A 22,819-nucleotide genomic window follows, 5' to 3' on the forward strand; every position below is an offset into this window, starting at 1 on the left:
GACAAATCACATTTTATTGCTGTCCCCAGACTGGATGAGGCTTTAGTGTGTAAGTGCAGTGCAGTGAAACCTGTCTGTACACTGACACAGTCACTCTGAGAAACCATGTGACCATGTGGTAACTGTTATGCTTAGTACTGCTAAGTTCCAGGCATTTCCCATTTCTCATTTCCCAAAGAGGGAAAAGCAGCATGAGGAGAGATAACCAGAGCTGTGTGTCTGAGTTCCTCCTCTTGGGGCTCCACATCTGGCCAGAGCAGCAGGGCATGTTCTTTGTCCTATTCCTGGGCATGCACCTGACCACAGTGCTGGAAGATTGCTCATCATCCTGCTCATCAGGCTGGACCCTCACCTTCACACCCCCCTGTACTTCTTCCTCAGCCACTTGGCCTTCACAGACGTCTCCTTATCATCTATCACTGTCCCTAAGATGCTGATGAACATGCAGACCCAGAAACTATCCATTTCTTATCCAGAGTGTATCTCACAGGTGTATCTTTATATGTTTTTTGGTTATGTTGATAATCTCCTCCTCGTGGTGATGGCCTATGACAGATACATGGCCATCTGTCACCCTCTCTACTACACCGCCATCATGAGAGAAGGACTGTGTTCTCTGCTCATGGCTTGCCCTTGGATTCTCTCCTGTGCTTGTGCCCTTCTTCACACCTTCCTGCTGGCCCCGGGGGGTGTCCTTCTGTGCTGACAACATCATCCCCCATGTGTTCTGTATCCTCCCCAACCTACTCAAGCTGCCTGCTCAGACACCTCTCTCAATGAGCTGGTCATATTCACTTCAGGGGCTGCATTTGTCACTTTCTCATTTAGTAGCATCCAGGTCTCTTATGGCCACATTGGGGTCTCCATCCTGAGGGTCCCCTCTATTAAAGTGATCTGCAAAGCCTTGTCCACCTGTGGCTCCCACCTGTCTGTGGTGTCTCTATTCCATGGGATAATTATGACAGTGTACTTTTCCTTGTCAAGCTGATCCCATGCCAAAACATCATTGCTTCTGTGATGTACACAGTGGTCACCTCAGTGGTCACCTCCATGCTGAACCCTTTCATCTATAGTATGAGAAACAGAGATATGACATTGGCTTTGGGAATTCTTTTCAGAAGCAGTAACATTTTATTATGTCTTTTTTTTCTTAAAAAATTTTATTGTGGTATAATGTGCTACCCAACATGAAAGTTAGTCATTTTAATCATTTGAGGTATGCAATTGGGCTACATTTTAATCATTTGAGGTATGTAATTGGGTTACATTTAGTATATTCATCACTGCTATTTTATTCAAGGCCTTGAACAGGTAACTATGGACTATCAATACAATTGAGTACTTCACAGATATGAAAAAATAATGACAAATATACCTATGAATCAATATGGACGGTTTTCCATGATATACTATTAAATGGATAAAAGCAATGCATAAAAGAGCATCTATAGCATGCTACTTCCTATGTGAAAAAGAAGGGAAATTAATAAATACATGTATCTTCCCATTGAGTAAGCAGAAACACACAAGGAATCAATTTGAAAATAATGAGACTGATTATCTACAGGGGTTGGAGTGGGAATAGGATAGAAAATGGAGAGATGAGTATATTTATTTGCATAGTTTTTGACTATGTTGTTTTGCACCACTAAAAAATAAAATAAGGTGATAGAAAATAAAGCACAATAGAATAAAACAAAAAATTAGCCTAGCTATATTTAGAGTTAATACCATAATCAGACTTAAGGGGAACATACAGTAATGAAATTATTATCAACACTGAATTTTGTTTATAAACTACCCTCAGAATAACAGAAACACATTTTTGGGTAAGCAGATTTGTTGAAGTGAAGTTAGTTTGTCATTAACAGTGGTTTCATTTCAAGATTCTGAAATTACATGTATTCAAAGATTTAGTAAATAAGTAAATATGTTCTGAAAAAAGGACTGACTCCCCACTGGGGTAAAAGAGAGCTGTACATGGAAAAAGAGAGGCTAGAACCAATTCTATGGTGTCAAACTAGAATTGAAGATACCAACTTGAACTCATGGGTTGTAATATATATAAACTGATTGACATTATATATCAATATCTGTCTGGTGCCCATCTACCAACCTTCTGTCCCACTCCTGACCCACCTCTATGGGTAACCATTCTTTAGTTTGCTTGTTTCTAGTTTCTATATCCTGTGTTATTTTTAAAATTTTCTTTACCTTATTTTTTGAATTATTTCAACAATACATTTTTTCCTAGTGTAAATCATGGTGACCCAGTTACACATATATGTATGCATGCTATTTTCTCACATTATCATGCTCAATCATAAGTGACTAGATGTAGTCCCCAGTGCTACAAAGCAGGATCTCATTGCTAATCCACTCCAAAGGCAAGAGTTTACATCCATTAACCCCAAGCTCCCAATCCACCCCACCCCCTTCTCCTTTCCCTTGGAAACTGTAAATACATTCTCTAAGTCCATGGTTTTCTTTTCTGTGGAAAGGTTCATTTCTGCCCTATATTAGATTCCATATATAAATGATATCATATGGTATTTGTGTTTCTCTTTCTTTTTTTTTTTTTTTTTTTTTTTTTTTTACTAGTGAATGTATTTTATTTTATTTTATTTTCACTTTTTTTTATTTTATTTTCCCACTGTACAGCAAGGGGGTCAGGTCATCCTTAGATGTATACATTGCAGTTACAGTTTTTTCCCCCACCCTTTCTTCTGTTGCGACATGAGTGTCTAGACATAGTTCTCAATGCTATTCAGCAGGATCTCCTTATAAATCTATTCTAGGTTGTGTCTGATAAGCCCAAGCTCCCGATCCCTCCCACTCCCTCCCCCTCCCATCAGGCAACCACAAGTCTCTTCTCCAAGTCCATGATTTTCTTTTCTGAGGAGATGTTCATTTGTGCTGGATATTAGATTCCAGTTATAAGTGATATCATATGGTATTTGTCTTTTTCTTTCTGGCTCATTTCACTCAGGATGAGATTCTCTAGTTCCATCCATGTTGCTGCAAATGGCATTATGTCATTCTTTTTTATGGCTGAGTAGTATTCCATTGTGTATATATACAACACATCTTCCTAATCCAATCATCTTCAGTGGACATTTGGGTTGATCCCATGTCTTGGCTATTGTGAATAGTGCTTCGGTGAACATGCGGGTGCATGTGTCTTTTTAAAGGAACATTTTGCCCAGATAGATGCCCAACAGTGGGATTCCTGGGTCATATGGTAGTTCTATGTATAGATTTCTAGGGAACCTCCATAATGTTCTCCATAGTGGCTGTACCAGTTTCCATTCCCACCAACAGTGCAGGAGGGTTCCCTTTCTCCACACCCTATCCAGCAGTTGTTATTTGTGGATTTATTAATAATGGCCATTCTGAATGGTGTGAGGTGGTATCTCATGGTAGTTTTGATTTGCATTTCTCTAATAATCAGGGATGTTGAGCATTTGTTCATGTGCTTGTTGGCCATTTGTACATCTTCCTTGGAGAAATGTCTTTTCATGCCTTTTGTCCCTTTTTCCATTGGGTTGTTGGCTTTTATCTGTTGAGTTGTATAAGTTGCTTTGTATATTTTGGAGATGAAGCCCTTGTCAGTTGCATCATTTGAAACTATTTTCTCCCATTCTGTCAGTTGTCTTTTTGTTTTCTGTTTGGTTTCCTTTGCTGTGCACAAGCTTGTCAGTGTGATGAGGTCCCATTGGTTTATTTTTGCTTTTATTTCTGTTGCTTTGAGAGACTTACCTGAGAAAATATTCATGATGTTGATATCAGAGAGTGTTTTGCCTATGGTCTCTTCCAGGAGTTTGATGGTGTCCTGTCTTATATTTAAGTCTTTCAGCGATTTAGAGTTGATTTTGGTGCATGGTGTGAGGGTGTGTTCTAGTTTCATTGGTTTACATGCAGCTGTCCAGGTTTCCCAGCAATTTGTGCTGAACAGACTTTCTTTTTCCCATTTTATGTTCTTGCCTCCCTTGTCAAAGATTAATTTACCATAGGTGTCAGGGTTTATGTCTGCATTCTCTATTCTGTTCCATTGGTCTGTCTGTCTGTTTTGATACCAGTACCACTCTGTCTTGACGACCATGGCTTTGTAATATTGTCTGAGGTCTGGGAGAGTTATGCCTCCTGCTTGGTTTTTGTTTCTCAGGATTGCTTTGGCAATTCTGGGTCTTTTGTGGTTCCATATAAATTTTTGGACTTTTTGTTCTCATTCTGTGAAAAATGTCCTGGGTAATTGGATAGGGATTGCATTGAAACTGTAGACTGCTTTGTATAGTATGGCCATTTTTACAGTATTAATTTTTCCATCCCAGGAGCATGGAATATCTTTCCATTTCTTTGAATCCTCTTTAATTTCCTTGATTAAGGTTTTATAGTTCATAGCATATAAGTATTTTACCTCCTTGGTCAGGTGTATTCCCAGGTATATGACTTTTGGGGATGCAATTTTAAAAGGTATTTTTGTATCCCTTGTCTAATATTTCATTGTTAGTATACATAATTGTGACTGTTTTCTGAATGTTAATCTTATATGCTGCTACTTTGCTGAATTTGTTGATGAGTTCAGGTAGTTTTTGGGTTGAATCCTTAGGGTCTTCTATGTATGGTATCATGGCATATGCATACAGTGAGAGTTTTACCTCTTCTCTTCCTATTTGAATGTTTTTTATTTCTTTTGTTTGTCTGATTGCTGTGGCTAGAACTTCCAGTCCTATTTGAAGAACAGTGGTGAGAGTGGACATCCCTCTCTTGTTCTAGATTTTATTGAGAAGGCTTTCAGCTTTTCTCCATTGAGTATTATATTTGCTGTGGGTTTGTCATCAATTGCTTTGATTATGTTAAGGAATGTTCCCTCTATACCCAGTTTGGCAAGAGTTTTGATCATGAATGGATGTTGGACTTTGTCTAATGCTTTTTCTGCATCCATTGAGATGATCATGTCTTTTTTTGCCTTTCTTTGTTAATGTGATGTATGACATTGTTGAACCATCCTTGTGCGCCTGGGATGAATCCCACCTGGCCATGGTGTACAATCTTTTTGATATGTTGTTGAACTTGGTTGGCTAAAATTCTGTTGAGAATGTTCGTGTTTATATTCATCAAAGATATTGGCCTATGGTTTTGTTTTTTTGGTGGTATATTTGTCTGTTTTTGGAATTAAGGTGATGATGGCATCATAGAATGTCATCGGGAGTGTTCCTTCTTCTTCAACCTTTTGAATAAGTTTAAGGAGGATAAGTATAACTTCCTTTTTTTATGTTTGGTAGAATTCACCTCTGAGGCCATCAGGTCCTGGACTTTTATTTGTAAGTAGTGTTTTTATGACATATTCAATTTCATTTCAGTGATTGGTCTGTTCAGTTTGTCTATTTCTTCTTGATTCCATTTTGGCAGGCTGTAAGTCTCTAGAAAGTTGTCCATTTCTTCTAGGTTACAAATATATTGGCATATAAATTTTCATAGTATTCTCTTATTTTTATTTTATTTCTGTAATATCTGTTTTGACTTCTCCTTTTTCCATTTCTGATTTTCTTTATTTGGGTTTTTTCTCTCTTCTTCTTGGTGAGTCTAGCCAGAAGTATGTCAATTTTTACCTTTTCAAAGAACCAGTTCTTGGTTTGATTGATTTTGTTTGTTGTTTTTTGAGTCTCTATTTTATTGATTTCCTCTTTGATCTTTATGATTTCCTTCCTTCTGCCGACTTTAGGTTTTGTTTGTTCTTCTTTTTCTAATTCATTTAGGTGTCCGGTTAAGTTGTTAAATTGAGATCTTCTTTTTTGAGGAAGGCCTGTATTGCTATGAATTTCCCTCTGAGCACTGCTTTTGCATTATCCCATAGTTTTTGAGTAGATGTGTCTTCATTATCATTTGTCTTGAGGTATTTTTTAATTTCCATTGATTTCCTCATTGACCCATTGGTTTTTTAGTATCATTTTGTTTAGTCTCCATGTAGTAGGTTGTTTCTCACTTGTATTCCTGTGGTTGATTTCTAGTTTCATGCCATAGTGGTCAGAGAAGATACTTGACATAATGTCTATACTCTTAAAATTGTCGAGGTTTGCTTTGTGCCCCAGAATGTGGTCAATTCTTGAGAATGTTCCTGTGCACTTGAGAAGAATGTATATTCTATTTTTTTTTTGATGTAATGTCCTGAAAATATCGATTAAGTGTAACTTTTATATTGTGTCCTTTAGAATCTCTGTTGCCTCATTGGTTTTCTGTCTAGAGGATCTGTCCACTGATATGAGTAGGGTGTTAAAGTCTCCTGTCATGATTATGTTCCCATCGATTTCTCCTTTTATGTCTCTTAGTATTTGTTGTAGGTACCTGGGTGCTCCTATATTAGGGGCAGATATATTGACATTAGTAATATTCTCTTCTTTTATGGATCCTTTAACCATTAAATGGTGTCCTGTTTTGTATTTCTTTATGGCCTTCATTTTAAAGTCTAGTTTTCTGATATGAGTATTGCAACTCCTGCTTTCCTGTCTTGCCCATTGACATGAAATTTGTTATCCCATCCCCTCACTTTCAGTATATATGTGTCCTTTGCCCTAAAGTGAATGTCTTGTAGACAGCAGATTGAAAGTTTTGCTTTGTTATCCAATCTTCCACTCTGTGTCTTTTAATCTGAGCATTCAGTCCATTGACATTTAAGTTGGTTATTGATAGGTACATATGTTAAACCTTGTTTTCCAGGTGATTCTATGTTGCTCTTTTTTTCTATACTTTTTTTTTGGTTGGATGGTTTCCATTTATTTTCTGCTTGAGTGTACTTTTCTTTTCAGTTTTTGTGAATGCAGTGCTCTGTTTTGATTTGTGTTTGCCCTGTTTTTTAAGTATGTTAACCTTTTCCTATATCTGCTTTAGCCTGATATTCAAACACATCTTAAAAAAATAAAATAATCTAATTTTTCTTACATCCTTGCCCAAGTTGTATGATTTTGTCATCATTTTTTTTAACATCTTCATCTTTAGATCTGTATGTTGACTTATTTAAATGACTGCTTTCCAATTGTGGTTTCCTCAATTTTAGATCTTCATTTATTTTTAAATTTAGAGAAGCCCTTTCAGATTATCTTTTAGAATGGGTTTCATATTGCTGTACTCTTTCAGCTTTTTTTCGTTGGGAAAATTCTTTATTTCCCCTTCGATTTTAAATGATATTCTTGCCAGATAGATATTCTAGGTTGCATATTTTTTCCTTTCAGTGCTTTAAATATATCTTGCCACTCCCTCCTGGCCTGTAGATTTTCTGTAGAGAAAACATCTGATAGGGGGTCCCTTATCATTAATGCTTTGATTGTCTCTTGCTGCCTTTAGAATCCTCTCTTTATCTTTAACTTTTGCCTTTAGAATCCTCTCTTTAACTTTTGCCATTTTTATTATTATATGTCTTGGTGTGGGCCTTTTTAAGTTCAACTTTTTTGGGACTCTCTGTGCTTCCTATATCTTTATATCAGTATCCTTTAGATTTGGAAAGTTTTCAGCCATAATTTCTTCAAATATATTTTCAATCCATTTTTCTTTTTCTTCTCCTTCTGGAATTTCTAGTATGCACACATTGGACTGCTTTATATTATCCCATAGGTCTCTTGTATTGCTTTCATTTTTTTCATTTGGTTTTCTGTCTGCTGTCCTGTTTGGGTGATTTCCACTGTTCTCTATTCCATGCCACTAATTCATTCCTCTGCTTTATTCATTCTGATCTTTATAGCCTTTAGCTCCATTCGTATCTCTGCAAATGAATTTTCTAGTTTTTCTTGGCTCTTCCTTATATTGTCTACTTTATTTCTGAGGGAATCTGCATTACTGTTCATATCCTCTCTTATTTCCTTCAGTATTTTCACTATCTTTCATTTGATCTCAATATCTGTCAGACTGCAGAGGTCTGTTTCATTGTTGACTGCTTTAGGTGATTTCTGTTCCTTTAACTGGGAATGGTTTCTGTGCTTATTCATCTTGCTCATGTTTTTCTTTTGTTTGTGAGTTTGGAGAAGCCACACTGTAGTCTTGTAAGGGTACTTCTTTGCAGGAATATGTCTTTGTATTTTTTGAGGGGGTTACTATTTATTTTTGGTGTGGGAGTTTGAATATTTGCTATCTCTTTCTTTGGTGTGAGGAGGCTGTCATTCCCAGAATGCTCAGTGTGTTTTCAGGGAGAAGGAGGCAATGGGTAGGGCCAGCAGTCAGCGCCTGGTCATTGGGCTCTCAATAGCAGCACGGACATGCAGGAATGTGGCACAGGCTACTCCTAGTTGCAGGGCCTTGGGAAGTGTTAATAAGCTCTAGGCAGATCTTCAAGGTTACCAGAGCACTTGGCAGTAGCAACAGCAGGGTGCATGAGTTCCCAGGGGAGTGAGAGCAACCACAGCTTGTATTTGATTGCAATGCTCTCCTCTGAGGTGATTGGAACTGCAGGTGGTGCCTCTTCAGGGACCCCTATTGGGAGCAGGCAATGACCATATCTAGAATCAGTGATAACTGTGACGGTTTGCCCCCTCTACCTGTAGACCATGCATGAGGCAACGTGTGTCACTTAGCCAACATATGAGGTGCCATACAGGGTGCTCCTAGTTGCAGGATCCTGGGACGTGACAGAAATCAGGTGTGTGGGTACTGCCCAGAATGTTTGGTAGTGGCAGCAGCAGGCAGTGTGTTCCCAGGGATTTGAGAGCACTGACAGGTGGTGTTTGTTCACAAAGCCCTCCACTGAGGTGCCCTTTAGGTGAATGGGTCTGCAAGTGATTTTTGATCAAGTATCTCGAATGGCAGTGGGCCACACCCACCTCTGGGATGAGGGATGACTGTGGCAGTTTGCCCCTACCACCTGCAGACCAGGCAAGAAGCACCCTGTCCCACTTAGCCCATGCAGGAAGTGCTGCACCAGCTGCTTCTAGTTGTAGGATCTTGGGAAGGGATAGTGACCAAGTATCTGGGCACTTACCAGAGCATTTGGCATGGCATCTGCAGGGTGGATGTGTTCCCAGGGGAGTGAGAGCAACAGTGTACGGTGCTTGGTTGATGTGCCCCCTTTTTTTCATTTTTGCCAACCCCTGAGGTCCCTGGTGTTGCAGGTGGAGCCCACTCACAGGCCCGCAGTGGTGGCAAGCCAAGCCTCCCATTGGCCTCTGAGATGACTGCTGCAGTCTGTCCCTTCCACCTGGAGATCATGCAAGAGGCATGTAGCACTTAGTTTCCTTATACTCATAGCCCACACAATTGGTGCCTCTCCACTGGTGGCCTTAACAAGAAGTGCCTAATGTCCCCTAAAGAGCAAGCCCTCAGACATGTGCATGCTATGGATCAGGGAGTTTCCTATGGGGTCTACCCTTCCTCCTCTCCCCTCCCCAACAATGGCACCTTGTCCAGACCTTCTCCCAGCTTCCCTCTGCCATGGTGTCCCCCTTCTTATCCCATGGTGCACTGCTCCTTAGCTCCTCATGCCATCCCCAGTCCTCTCCCCGGGACTGACCTCCAGACCCTGAACTCCAGAGCTTCCAAGCATCTCAGTCTGTGGTGTCTGTGCAGATGGTTCAGATGATCTGTGTGGCTCTCACTCTGCTTTGCTGTTTTCAGTCCAGCTGCTGCACTTTTATGGCAACTTTGAGGTCCCACCCACTTGGCTGATCTTTTGTCAGTTAGGTGACTTCCAATGTTGTGGGTTCTTTTTCTCCTTCACAGCTCCCTCTAAGAAATGCTAGTCCCATTCTGATTCCTTTTCTCTCTCTCTTTTTCTTTTCTTCTACTCTGTTATGTCAAAAGTTTCAGGCCCTTTTTCAAGGTTTAATTCTACTGCAAGCATTCAGTTGATGTTCTGTGAGAGTAGTTTTACATGTTGGTGTGTTTTTTTGGATGTGTTTGTGGAAGAAGGTGTGCTTGACCTCTTACTCCTCTGCTGTCTTTCTCCACCCCACCACTTAAGATTCTTATGTATACTTTTAGTAAATCCTAAATGCTTACCTTGTCAATGCAGTATCTACTTAATAAAGTACTTTTGATAGTTTGCTATGTTGTGATTCTATCGGTTGCACTCAATTGTCTGTATCTTTGCACATTTAATAATGTGTACTCTTGTTTTATTATGGTTAAAATGTGTGAAAGAATATTTATTTGGGTAGTTCCTGTCATAGCTCAGTGGCTATGGAGTTCTGTTATGGCTGAGTGGTTAACAAATCTGAATAGTTTCCATGAAGATGTGGGTTGAACCCCTGGTCCCGTTCAATAGGTTAAGGATCTGGCATTACCATGAGCTGTGGTGTGGGTTGCAGATGCGGCTTGGATCCCATGTTACTGTGGCTATGGTATAGGCTGGGAGCTACATCTCTGATTCAACCTCTAGCCTGGGAAGTTACATGTGCCACTGTAAAAAGACCAAAATACATACACACACAAAAAGAATATTAATTTGGGCCACTGTGAAGATTTAATTTGAAAGTGTATGTAAAACACTTGAACAGTGCTTGAAACTATTGACATTGGTTTGGAAGCCTGGATTGGACATTTTTGATAACGGGATTTTAAGTGACTCAAAACAGGTAGGGTGCAGCAAACTCTATTGAAACCCCATGACATAGTTTCAGTAACTCTCTTCAAATGTAAGGAGTTTCATACCCTTTTTAAGAGGAAAGGAATGATTGATAACATTCACCTGGTGCCCTTTTCCAGTTTTCAACCTATCAAATTATAGAGGTTTGAACCTGGCTTGATGTAAAGATGTAAACTTGAACACAGAGACTTCTCAGTTCTGTTGACTATGTATTCAATATGAGAAAAAGCAGTTGTTCAATAATTATTTATTGAATGAAGACTGAATGTCCATTGGTTTCTTTGAGAAAATACTTGGTTAATATGAGTGGTTGATGTATTATTGGAGCAGAATTTTAAAGACTGATTCATTCACCAATGATTGAGAGAAATACAGGGAGAGTAGCAAAATGTAAGACTTTTCATAGGACAGAGAACATGACTATAATATTACAGCAAGGTCATTGACATTTCTCACTGTCCCCAATTCCCAGCTGAGGCAAGAACAGCATGAGGAGGGAGAAGCAGAGCCATGTGTCTGAGTTTCTCTTTCAGGGGTTCCCCATCTGGCCAGAGCAGCAGGGCATGTTCTTTGTCCTGTTCCTGGGCATGTACCTGACTATGGTGGTGGGGAACCTGCTCATCATCCTGCTCATCAGGCTGGACCCTCACCTCCACATCCCTTTGAACTTCTTCCTCAGCCACTGGTGCTCACAGACACCTCCCTTTCAACTGTCACTGTCCCTAAGATGCTGATGAACATGAAGACTCAGCAACAATCCATCCCTATTCAGGATGCATTTCCCAGATATGTTTTGTTCCCACTTTTTTTGCCTGGGCAATTTCCTTCTGATGGTGATGGCTTATGACAAGTACATGGCCATTTGCCAGCCTCTCTATTACAGCACCATCATGAGGCAGGAACTGTGTGTCTCTTTTGCTGGATCCTGGTTCCTCTGTTGTATCCACACCCTGTTGCTCACCCTCCTCTTGGTCCAATTGTCTTTATGTATGGACAACACCATCCTCCACTTCTTCTGTAACCTCAGTACACTCCTGAGGTTGAGCTGTTCAGACCCCTCCCTCAATGAGCTGGTCATCTTTCCTGTGGGAGGAAGCCTTTTTATTCTGCCTTTGAGTACTATCTTGGGTTCATTTATTCATATAAGGATTGCATTTCTGAGGGTCTCTTCCACCAGGAGAACCTTTAAAGTTTGTTCCACCTGTGGTTCCCACCTCTTTGTGGTGTCTTTATACTATGGGACCCTTGCTGGTGTTTCCTTCTTATCCTCATCATTGGACTCCAATGACAAAGTCATAATCAGATCCGTCGTGTATGCAGTAGTTACTCCCTTGCTGAACACCTTCATGTCCAGCCTCAGGAACAGAGACATAAAACAGGCCCTAAATACATTTGTAAATAGGGCTAACTTCTTGAAGTTATAATCACTAAATCCTCTTATTGCAGTCAAGAGCACAGTGAGATATATCTCCTAAAATTAGCATACAGCTGGCAAATCTGTAACTTCAGGTGAGCATGCATTCAACCATCAGATGTAGTGTTCATATATCAATAAGGTCCAGTTTTTTCTTGCATTGTTAATATTCCTTATCTTTAATTTGTTCTGCTTTTTCATCTTATAGTATGTGAAAAAGCCTATGCAAAATAGGTCACATAATTATGATTGCAGTTTCATCTTTTTCTTGTTTTAGATATGTCAGTTTTTGCTTATATATTTTTTTTATTATGTTGCTGAGAACACACTGATTTAGCATCATGTTCTGCTCCTTATGGACTGATTTTTCTCTGTGAGATGTGCTGAAATTGGCTTGCATTGGCTTCAAGCTGATTGTGAAGATCTCTTTTCAATTCCACAGTCAATGACACCTTGCTGGTGGTTTGAAGTCAGCCATGATGGGCATTATTACCCTATGAAAATTGGCTAATGATAGAAAGTAATGCTCTCCTATGATAGGGAGCCTTCTCTTATTCATTGAGCAGCCCACCATTGCTTTTATGGTTGAGGGGATATTTATCTTTAGCCATGGTTCCTATCCTCCCATCTCATTTACTTCCTCTGATATTAGTTTAGACATGCCAGCTTCCTTTTAAGTTTGTTTACATGTATTTCTTTCCCAACATTTTGAAGTTTCTTATGTCCTTATATCTGGAAAGTGTCAGTTCTTAACAGTGTAAAGTTGTGTTTTGGTCTTTTTATGTAGGTTGACCATCCCTGCATATCTGGAGAATTTGATCTCTTAACATCCAATATAATCAGAATGTATTTGAATTTATGTTTTCCATTTTTCTATATATTTTGTACTTGAGACATCTGATTTCATGTTTTTCACTTTATCCTTTGTGATCAATAAAACATATATTTTGTTATTCCTTATGCACTCCTTAAGTTATACATTATTACTTTTTGTTATTTTTTTCTGTGCTTTATGTAGAGATGATATCTTGCTTGTCCTTAAAATTTTTTTATTGTGGTATAGTGTCCTACCCAACATGAAATTTACCATTGTACCAATTTGAGGTATACAATGACTTCTGAATGGCATTTAATATGTTCATAACTGCTATTTTATTCTAGGGCTTCAAAAGGAAAGTATGGAACTTCAATGCTGTTGAGCACTTCACAGCTATGAAAAAATGATGGTAAAGATACCTATGAATTAATATGGAAGGTTTTCCAAGATATACTATTAAATGGAAAAAAGCAATGCATAAAAGAGCATCTATAGCATGCTACTTCCCATGTGCAAAAGAAGGGAAAATAACATATATACACGTAACTTCCCATTGAGCAAGAAAAAACACCCAAGGAATCAATTTGAAACTAATGAGACTGACAACCTAAAGGGGACAGGGTGGGAAAGGACAGAAAAGATGGGGAGATGAGTATATTTTTTTGTATAGTTTTGACTATGTTATCTTTTATCACTAAAAAATAAACAGAAGGTGATGGGAAATAAAGTAGAATAGAACAAAAAATGAGCCTAACTATATTTTGAGTTAGTACCATAATCAGAAAAAAGGGGAAAATAAATAACTAATTATTGTTAATCATCAAATTTTGTCTATAAACTACATTAAGTAAAAAACTGTAGGCACATTTTTTGGTAAGAAAGTTTTTTGCACTGATGTTATTTGTTATTAACAGTGGTTTCAGTTCAAGATTCTGAAATTACATGTATTCAAAGATTTAGTAAATAAGTAAATTTACCCTGCAAAAGAGAATGACTTCTGAATGGGGGAACTGTGTGATGTACCTGCAAAAGAGAGGTTAGAAAGAACTCTATGGTGTCAAACTAGAATTGAAGATACCAACTTGAACTCATGGGTTGTAATGTGTATAATCATATTGAAATTATATATCAATATCTGTCAGGTTCCCATCTCCCATTCTTTCTGTCCCACTTCTGACCCATCTCCTAGGGGTAACCATTCCTTGAGTTTGCTTGTTTCTAGTTTCTATGTTCTGTATTTATTTAATATATGTTTCCTGGCTGTATTATCTGAGATCACTTGAAGCCCTGTAAGCAGCAAAGACCCGTAATGCCAAATTTGATTTTTGAATATCAGTGTCTTCTAATAGGAACCAAAGCGACTTAGAAAAATGGCTGATTCTAGGGCAGGGGCCAGGAGACATCAAGACCAGGGAAATTTTTCTGCGCTTGGAAATAAAAAGTGCTCACTGAATGAAGGGGACCCAGAAGCCAGCTGGAAGGAGCTCCCATTGGCCAAATCTAGAATAATTAGAGGTTGAAAATGAATAACATCAGTAATGGGTTACAACTCAGAATAAATGCAAATTCATGAGTCCATGATGATATAAAAAATCAATGAATAAAAGAATGAATATGGAGTAAGGGTAAGTTCCTTCCTGTAGGAGAATACAGCTAATCAACATAGAAGAAATGATAAATTTTGAAAATCACCATTTGACCACCATATTTTCAATAGTTTTCTTTCCATATATGAATCATCAGTTAATACAGTGGCTAAATTTTATTAAGAAATGCGTCATGGTTATATAGGCTCAAAGTATCTACAAAAACATACTTAGATAATTACAAAGTTTAAAATAGTAAGTTACTGTAGAGAAGCTTGCAAACACTATTTTAAACAAATGATCAATGATAAACTCACTAATAATTGGAAAAAAATTTTTTTTCTTTTTATGGCTGCACCTGTGACATATCGAAGTCCCAAGGATAGGGGTAGAATCAGAGCTTCAGCTGCCAACTGACAGCACAGCCACTGGATCATGGGATCCAAGCTACATTTGCTGCCTAAAATGCAGCCTGTGGCAACACTGGATCCTTAACCCAATGAGAAAGGCCAGAGTTCAAGCTTGCATCCTCATGGATACTAATCAGGTTTGTAACCTGCTGAACCAAAAAGCGAACTCTAAAGAACACAAATTTTTAATGTAGCTGTACTATTTTTGAAAAAATCTGGGAATGTAAGGCTGATGTTTAGTGTTAATTAAGAAACATGGATAAAAACCTTATCCTAGGACCCAAAAGTTCATAAAAATTTTCATCATTGTGAATGATAGTGTGTGGACTATTCTATCACCAAGCCACTGTACTAACTTCTGTATTGAAATATAATTTGCAGGGCCTGGGTATCTCTGTCAGTAGAACATCAGGCGTTTAATCTGAGGGTCCAAGGTTCAATTCCCTGTCCAGGCACTGTGTGAAATAGAGTTTTCAAACAATATTGTGTTAATTTCAGGTGTATTACATGATGATTTGACATTTTCACTTATTATGAAATGATCACCGTAATTATTAGTCTAGTAACTCTCAGTCCCCATAAGCATTTACATTATTATCAATCATATTCCTTATGCTGTATATTGCATCCCAAGGTTTCTTTATTTTATAACTGGAGGTTTGTTCCTCTTCATCCATATCACCTACTTCATCCGTCTCCACCAGACACTGTTCCCTCTGGCAACTGCCACTTTCTTCTCTGTATTTATGAGTCTGTTTTCATTTTTTTCTGTTGATTTATTGTTTTGATTTAGTCTCCAAATATAACTGACATACCATGATATTTATCATTAACTCTCTTCCTTATATCACAGAGCATAATACCTTCTAGATCCATCCATATTGTTGGAATATGGCTGTGAACTGTGAGATGCCCCTGAATATCTCCCTTACGGCCATATTGTTGCCAACGAAGGTGGCAAACATCTTTGTCTCCAGGATGGGATGGTACAGACAGTTTTTTTCATTGTTGGGGATTCACATTCATTCTTTTGTATGTGGATAACAAGTTTCCCAGCACCATTTATTGAAGAGACTCACCTCTCCCCATTGTGTGTTTTTGGCTCCCTTGTCACAGATCAGTTGATCATATATGTGTGGGTTTCTTTCTGGGCTCTATATTCTGTTCCATTTTTTTGTCTATTTTTTTTTTTTGCATTTTCTAGAGCTGCTCCCATGGCATATGGAGGTTCCCAGGCTAGGTGTCTAATAGGAGCTGTAGCCACCAGCCTACGCTAGAGCCACAGCAACCCAGGATCTGAGCTGCATTTGCAACGTACACCATAGCTCATGGCAATGCCAGATCCTCAACCCACTGAGCAAGGCCAAGAATCGAACCCACAACCCATGGTTCCTAGTCGGATTCGTTAACCACTGCACCATGATGGGAACTCGTGTTCCATTTTTTTTAATATGTGTATTTTAGTGCCAGTAATATACTGTGTTGATTTCTAAAGTTTGAAGTAGAGTTTGCAATCAGGAAGTGTGATGCCTAAAGTTCTGTCCATTTTTCTCAAGATGACTTTGTCTTTTGTGGTTTCATATGCATGGAAAAAGTGATCGTGATGGGGTGTGAGCTGCAAAATATTTCAGTGTCAGTGGTGTGTGGTCTCAAGACCTGTTAGCCCTCTGTTTGGTTCTTTCTTCAGTGGATGGATGACAATTTCCATTGTATGTTCTTCAAAGTGCAAGGGTGTTCCTGGCCTCTCCTGCTCCTCATGAGCAGGCAGAGGATAGACCAATGTGTCACTGACATTAGAGACATCTTCTGGGACTCCTGTAGTTGAGTCCCTTTGGTCCCTGCATTGGATCCATCTCAAGAGGAACACAGGAAATTGGGCAGTTAAGTCAGTTGTCATCTTCTCCAACCAGAAGCTTGGGGGTGTGTTCCCTGGGGTCTCTGTCCTGTTGGTAAATGTGGATCTTCCCCGCTGATTGTCCTCCTTCTTGTAAACAGGGGTGGAAGTGCTAAATATCATCAGGCAATCGAGGCATAATAGATGAGTCCTCAGGTAGTAGCCTGGTCCAGCACAGATTGGAGCAAGGTGGGGAACCTTTGCTTGGCCTAGATGTGTGTGTTGATATGAGGACCTGGAAGAGGAGGGAGAGAAAATGTGTGCTCATGTTGCTCATATAATCATGTGTTTTTAGTGACTGATTCACAAAGTGACCTACATGGTGCCACCAGCCTCAAGTGGCCATAACATTAAAATTAACTAAAATGACCTGAAATTAAAAGTTGGGCTCTTTAGTTGCACTAGTTATATTTCAAGTCTCCAGTAGCCACAGGAGACTGGTGCTGCTGTATTGGACAACACAGCTATAGAATATTTCCATCCTTGTGGAAAGCCCTATTGTACAGTGCTAGCAAGAGACCATGGAGGCTGGAATCTGCAGTACACCTGTGTGTGCTTGTGTTGCTGTGTGCATGTTGCTTCTTTTTAAGTTATTTCTTTGTTGGGTTTGATCACACATGATTCTCAGTGTGGGTAGTGGAGTGTCTGTGTACGAGCGTGTATGGTTTGTGAGTTGTGTGTGTGAATGGATGTGGTCTTAGCTTTTTTAAAAAAAAACAGCTTGTGAGGAGTAATTGCTATACACAAAACTGCACATATTTAATGTATATAATTTGAGGAGTTTGGACATGTGCACACACTTGTGAAGCTACCACCACAATCTAGGTCATCAACATATCTCTCTTCTCTCAGAATGTCCCTGTGTCCTTTTTATATGGTAAGAAAACAACATGAGATCTACTCTTTTAAGGAATTTTGAGGTGCACAGTATAGTATATTTGACTCTAGGTATTATACTGTAACGCAGGTCTCTAAAATGAATTCATCTTGCATAACTAAAACTTATTTTCAACTGAATAACAACACTGCATTTCTCCTTCCCTCTAGCCCTTTCTGATTTCCATTTAGTCTCTGCTTCTATGAGTTTCTCAAAGCAAAATTATGCAATCTTTGTCCTTGTAGTACTTGCTTATTTCACTTAGCATAATATTCTCTATTTCATCCATTTTGTCAGAAATGGTAGGATTTCCATTTTTTAAGCCAAAATTATAATCCATTGTGTATATGTGCCACATTTATCCATTCATCTGTCGATGGTCATGTGGCTTGTTTCCATAGCTCATCTATTGTGCACAGAGCCTCAATGGATATGGCAGCACATTTTCATGTCTGAAATCCTGATTCCAGTCCTTTCTGGTCTACACCCAGAAGTGAGATTACTGTATCATGTACTAGTTTTATTTTCAATGTCTTGGGGAATCTCCATACCACTTTCCATAATGGCTACACCATTTTACATCTCCACCAAGAGTGTAGAAGGGTTTGTGTTTTCATGTTTTTAAAATTGTGATTGAGAAAAGATTTCATTTTAAGGATGTAAGCAAGTTGGTGTGAATCCATACAAACCTCACTTCTGACTAGGATGAGCATAGGTTGGAGAAGGCCAAAAAGCAGCATCTGGGATTTTGTTTTTAAGTCACTATGTTTCATGCTGAGTGTCTGTTTTTGTGTATAACACACTGACACTCTCCTTCTCCTCTCTTTGGATGGCTGTAGAGCAGAGAGGGTCATGCAAGGGCCTTGGAAATATGTATAAGCATTTGACCTGCTCAGGCAGCCTCACAGCCTGAGTCTTCCTTTGTCTCAGCTCTAGACATAAACAGACAGCAACCAAATCCTCTTTATGCTAAGTTGGTGGCACAATTTATCCGGATGGTTTGAAGTCTCTTGAACTTCTCACAGTGTTCCTAATTGATGTTTGATGATTTCCACATTTCCACTCTGGGGAACAATATGGGGTCAATTTTGGAAGCATGTTGAATTAATCAGATGACTGTGAATTCTGATATAGGTCCTTGGTAGTTGAGCACCTGCAGTGTCTTGGCTCTGTGATCACCTCACTGGGCAAATTCACATGTCCTTTGCTTTGCATGTATGCTCAGAAATGAGCCATTTTAAAGCCCTGGTGATGGAAGGGGAGAGACATAGAGACAATGGCAGATATTAATCAAGCTATTTCTTGGAAAAGTTTTTAAAACTGCAATGAGTCAAGTGCTGTAGACTAATCTTCAAGGGCCATCCATGGTCTGGGCCTGTACTATTTCCTGAATGGGAGAGAGAGACCTCAGAGGTCAACTCATTTTCAGGAAGGTACTTGATCTTGCTTGATGGCCTCCTGAATGTTTGTCATCTTCAGTTCCTGATGTCTGCTTACCCATCCTGCCCAAGAAATTAGTTGATTTATTTAATTTTGGGATCACCCTCCTTTTGATTCCTATTTATAGTCAGTATTTATTGACTCATGGTATATTTTTTAAATTAAAAAAATTACTGTGATAGAATATATGTAACAAAATGTAACATTTCAATAATTTTGTGTACATTTATGTGGCACTAAGTAATTCAGGTTTTTGTACAACCATCACCACCAGCCACCTCCAGAATTTTTTATTTTCCCAAACTGAATCTCTGTAACCCCTGAATAATAACTCCTCATTTTCCTCCTCACGCCAGCCCCTGGCAATCCCCATTCCATTTTTTGTCTCTAATAATTAGACTATTTTAGGAATCTCATACGAATGGAATCTTACAATATTTACTCTCTTGTGACTGCATAATTTTACTTAGCATAAAGTCTTCAAGGTTCATTCATGTCGTGGCTGTATCATGATTTCTTAACTTTGGTAATGCTGAATGGTATTCCATTGTATGTATAGACCAGATTATATTTATCCAATCATCTTCAAAAGGACATGGATTGTTTCATCTTTTGTCTACTGTGAATAATGCTGTTTTTGATATGGGTGTATAAATACATTTTGGCCCCTGCTTTCAATTATTCTGGATACATAAGTGGAAGTAAAATTCCTTAGTCATATGGGAATTCTATTTAATTTTTTGAGGAACTTTCTAAATGTTTGTATTTTCCTTCCTCTCTCCATCCCTGCCTCCATTCCTACATTATTTCCTACCTTCCTTCACTTCTTCCTCTTTCTCTTTCTTTCTTTCTTTCTTTTGTATCTCTTACATTCATTCTAATGATAAAAATAATATTTTTTATCAAGCACTTTATTTTGTACATGGTACATTAATCTTCCAAATAATGCTTTAAGTGGTGTGTGCGTGTGTGAGTGTGTGTGAGTGTGCATGTTTGTGTGTGTTACACAAACATAAGCACATAAGCAGTCTGACAGTAGAGCCATGGAAAGTACTGTGTCTTATTTATTACTCCCTCTCTACTTCTTTCATGATGTCTCCACTTGCTGCAAAAGAGAATAAGCAGTTCCTTATTGCCACTGAACGGCTTGATTGAAATCATAGACTTTCTCCATGTGACTGTGTCAGTGTTCAGACAAATCATGTTGCATTTCTCCCACCAGATTGGATGAGGCATCAGTGTGTGTGCGCAGTGCAGTAAGACCTGTCTATACAATGAAACCATGTGATGATGTGGTAACTGCAATGGTCAGTACTTCTAGGTCCCAGAATTTTCTGCTTTCTTTTCATTCCCAGAAGAGAGAAAAGCAGCATGAGGAGTCAGAACCAGAGCATCGTGTCCAAGTTCATCCTCCTGGGGCTCCCCATCCATCCAGAGCAGCAGGGCTTATTGTTTGCCCTGTTCCTGGGCATGTACCTGACCACAGTGCTGGGGAACCTGCTCATCATCCTGCTCATCAGGCTGGACCCTCACCTCCACACCCCCATGTACTTCTTCCTCAGCCACTTGGCCCTCACGGATGTCTCCTTTTCCTCTGTCATTGTCCCTAAAATGCTGATGAACATGCAGACTCAGGATCAATCCATCTCCTATGCAGGGTGTGTAACACAGGTGTATTTTTTCATATTTTTTGCTTGCATTGATAACCTTCTTCTTGCTGTGATGGCCTATGACAGGTATGTGGCCATTTGTCACCCTCTACGCTATACCATCATCATGAGGGAGGAGCTGTGCTTATGTCTGCTGGCTGGATGCTGGCTCCTTTCCTGTGCCTATGCCCTCACCCACACCCTCCTCCTGGCTCAACTCTCCTTCTGTGCTGACAACATCATCCCCCACTTCTTCTGTGACCTTGCTGCTCTGTTTAAGCTGTCCTGCTCAGACACCTCTCTCAATGAGCTGGTCATATACACTTCAGGGGCTGCAGTTTTCATTTTTCCACTGAGTGGCATCTTGGTCTCTTATGGCCGCATTGGGATCTCCATCCTGAGGGTCCCCTCTACTAAAGGGATCTTCAAAGCCTTGTCCACCTGTGGCTCCCACCTCTCTGTGGTGTCTCTATTCTATGGGACAATTATGGCCCTGTACTTTTCCCCCTCATTTGGCCAGTCTCATTACAAAGGCATCATTGCTTCTGTGATGTACACAGTGGTCACTCCCATGCTGAACCCTTTCATCTACAGCCTGAGGAACAGAGACATGACATTGGCTCTGGGGATTATTTTCAGAAACAAGAACCTTTTCACCACATGAGAATCACCTAACCATGTTCTTATTTACTCGTTGACCTTGTCAGAAATGCCTTAAAAAGTTGTGTGTTGATCACCCATGTCTCTAGCACTTTCATCACTGTCCTTTAAATTCTCATTGTTATTGGATCAATCATTTTCCCTTTATAAATATCCCTTGTCAGTTTATTCCTCCATAACTCTAAATATATCATTAGCAATAAAACACGTTTAATATTTTGCTTTTCAATGCATCCAACTCCTTTGTTTGTATATGTATGTGTTTTTCAATTTTATTTTTTCCATGTGTTATATTATTATTACATTTGGGTTTTTACAGTCTTTTAAGGTGTTTGTGTGTGTGTGTGTGTGTGATATTATGGTCATCTCTTGACCATTGTTTTTTAAATTTTTAATTCATTAATTATTTTGATATATAGTTGACTAAAATGTTGTGTGAATTTCAGGTGTAGAGCAAAGTGATTCACTTTTAAGTATATTACATAGTATATATTTTTTCATATTTTTCCCTTCTCTGTTATTACACAATATTTAGTGTAGTTCTATGTGCTAAACGTTTGGTCCTTGTTTATTATCTACTTTATCTATTGTGGTGTGTATATGTTAAACCCAAACTTATAATTTGTCCCTCCCCCCATTCCCCTTTGGTGACCATTTTCTATACCTGTGGATCTATTTCCATTTTGTGTATACACTTATTTTTAATATTTTTTTCTGATACCACATATAAAGAGTATCCTATGTTATATGATTTTTTTCTGCTTGGCTTACTACATTTAGTATGATAATCTCTAGGCTCATCCATGTTGCCACAAATGGGCATTATTTTATTCTTTATATGGCTGAGTAATATTCTTTTACATTGTGTACCACATTTTCTTTATCATTCATCTGTTGATGGACATTGAGGTTGCTTCCATGTCTTAGCTTCTTGCCTTCCAAAGCTATAAATATTCAGTTGAGTTTCTAATGTTCAGTTTTAGTAAAGTCCAAAACTCTTATGTTTTCAATGCATTATCAAGTTAATAAAGTACTTTAGATCATTTGCTAAACCTAAAGAAACCTTCATTTTGTTGTGATTTGACAATAGAGGAGGACACAGTAGTCAATTCAATTAGCAAATTTCCCCTTTCCAGGAAGACTAATTTTTCCCCTAAATTGGATGTTTGTGTTGAGAACAGTCTATGGCTCTTGGATTAATTTTCATCTTAGAAATGGGTGTTGTCTTTTCTCCAGAGATCTCACTTTTAATATGAAACAATTAAATGCAAAAATTTACTACTGTTTTTTTTTTGTCTCTTGTCCTTTTTAGGGCTGCACCCAAGGTATATGGAGGTTCTCAGGCTAGGGGTCTAACCACCTGCCTATGCCTGAGCTGCAGCAATGCCACTTCTGAGCTGTGGCCTACACCACAGCTCATGGCAATGCCAGATCCTTAACCCACTGAGCAAGGCCAGGGATCAAATGCAAAAACTCATGGTTCCTAGTCAGATTTGTTTCTGCTG

The 22,819-nt window shown here is 38.9% G+C and overlaps 2 protein-coding genes across 2 annotated transcripts in view; both read left to right on the forward strand.

Moving 5' to 3' along the window:
• The window catches only part of LOC100154042 (olfactory receptor 1J4-like), a 58,625-nt gene extending 36,025 nt beyond the window's left edge, over nt 1-22,600 (forward strand). The window contains exon 2 of the mRNA XM_084994982.1: nt 20,361-22,600. Coding sequence (XP_084851108.1) covers nt 20,377-21,318 — 942 coding nt within the window. The 5' untranslated portion in view covers nt 20,361-20,376 and the 3' untranslated portion in view covers nt 21,319-22,600. The remainder of the gene's footprint in view (nt 1-20,360) is intronic.
• Nucleotides 11,404-11,991, forward strand: LOC100517631 (olfactory receptor 1J4-like). Its single transcript, XM_021082357.2, has one exon. It carries the CDS (start codon nt 11,404-11,406, stop codon nt 11,989-11,991), a length of 588 nt encoding a protein of 195 aa, XP_020938016.1.
• Nucleotides 22,601-22,819: the final 219 nt, after the last annotated feature.

Source organism: Sus scrofa, chromosome 1 (assembly GCF_054392235.1).
Source record: "Sus scrofa isolate SSC_HxYL_T2T_F1_AM1 chromosome 1, Sscrofa_HxYL_maternal_Yorkshire_Landrace_v2.0, whole genome shotgun sequence".
In the NCBI taxonomy this organism is placed as follows: Eukaryota; Metazoa; Chordata; class Mammalia; order Artiodactyla; family Suidae; genus Sus; species Sus scrofa.

Bases quoted from the DNA above. Each gene is read 5' to 3' on its own strand.
- LOC100517631 (XM_021082357.2), top strand. From the start codon at position 11,404: ATGGCTTATGACAAGTACATGGCCATTTGCCAGCCTCTCTATTACAGC.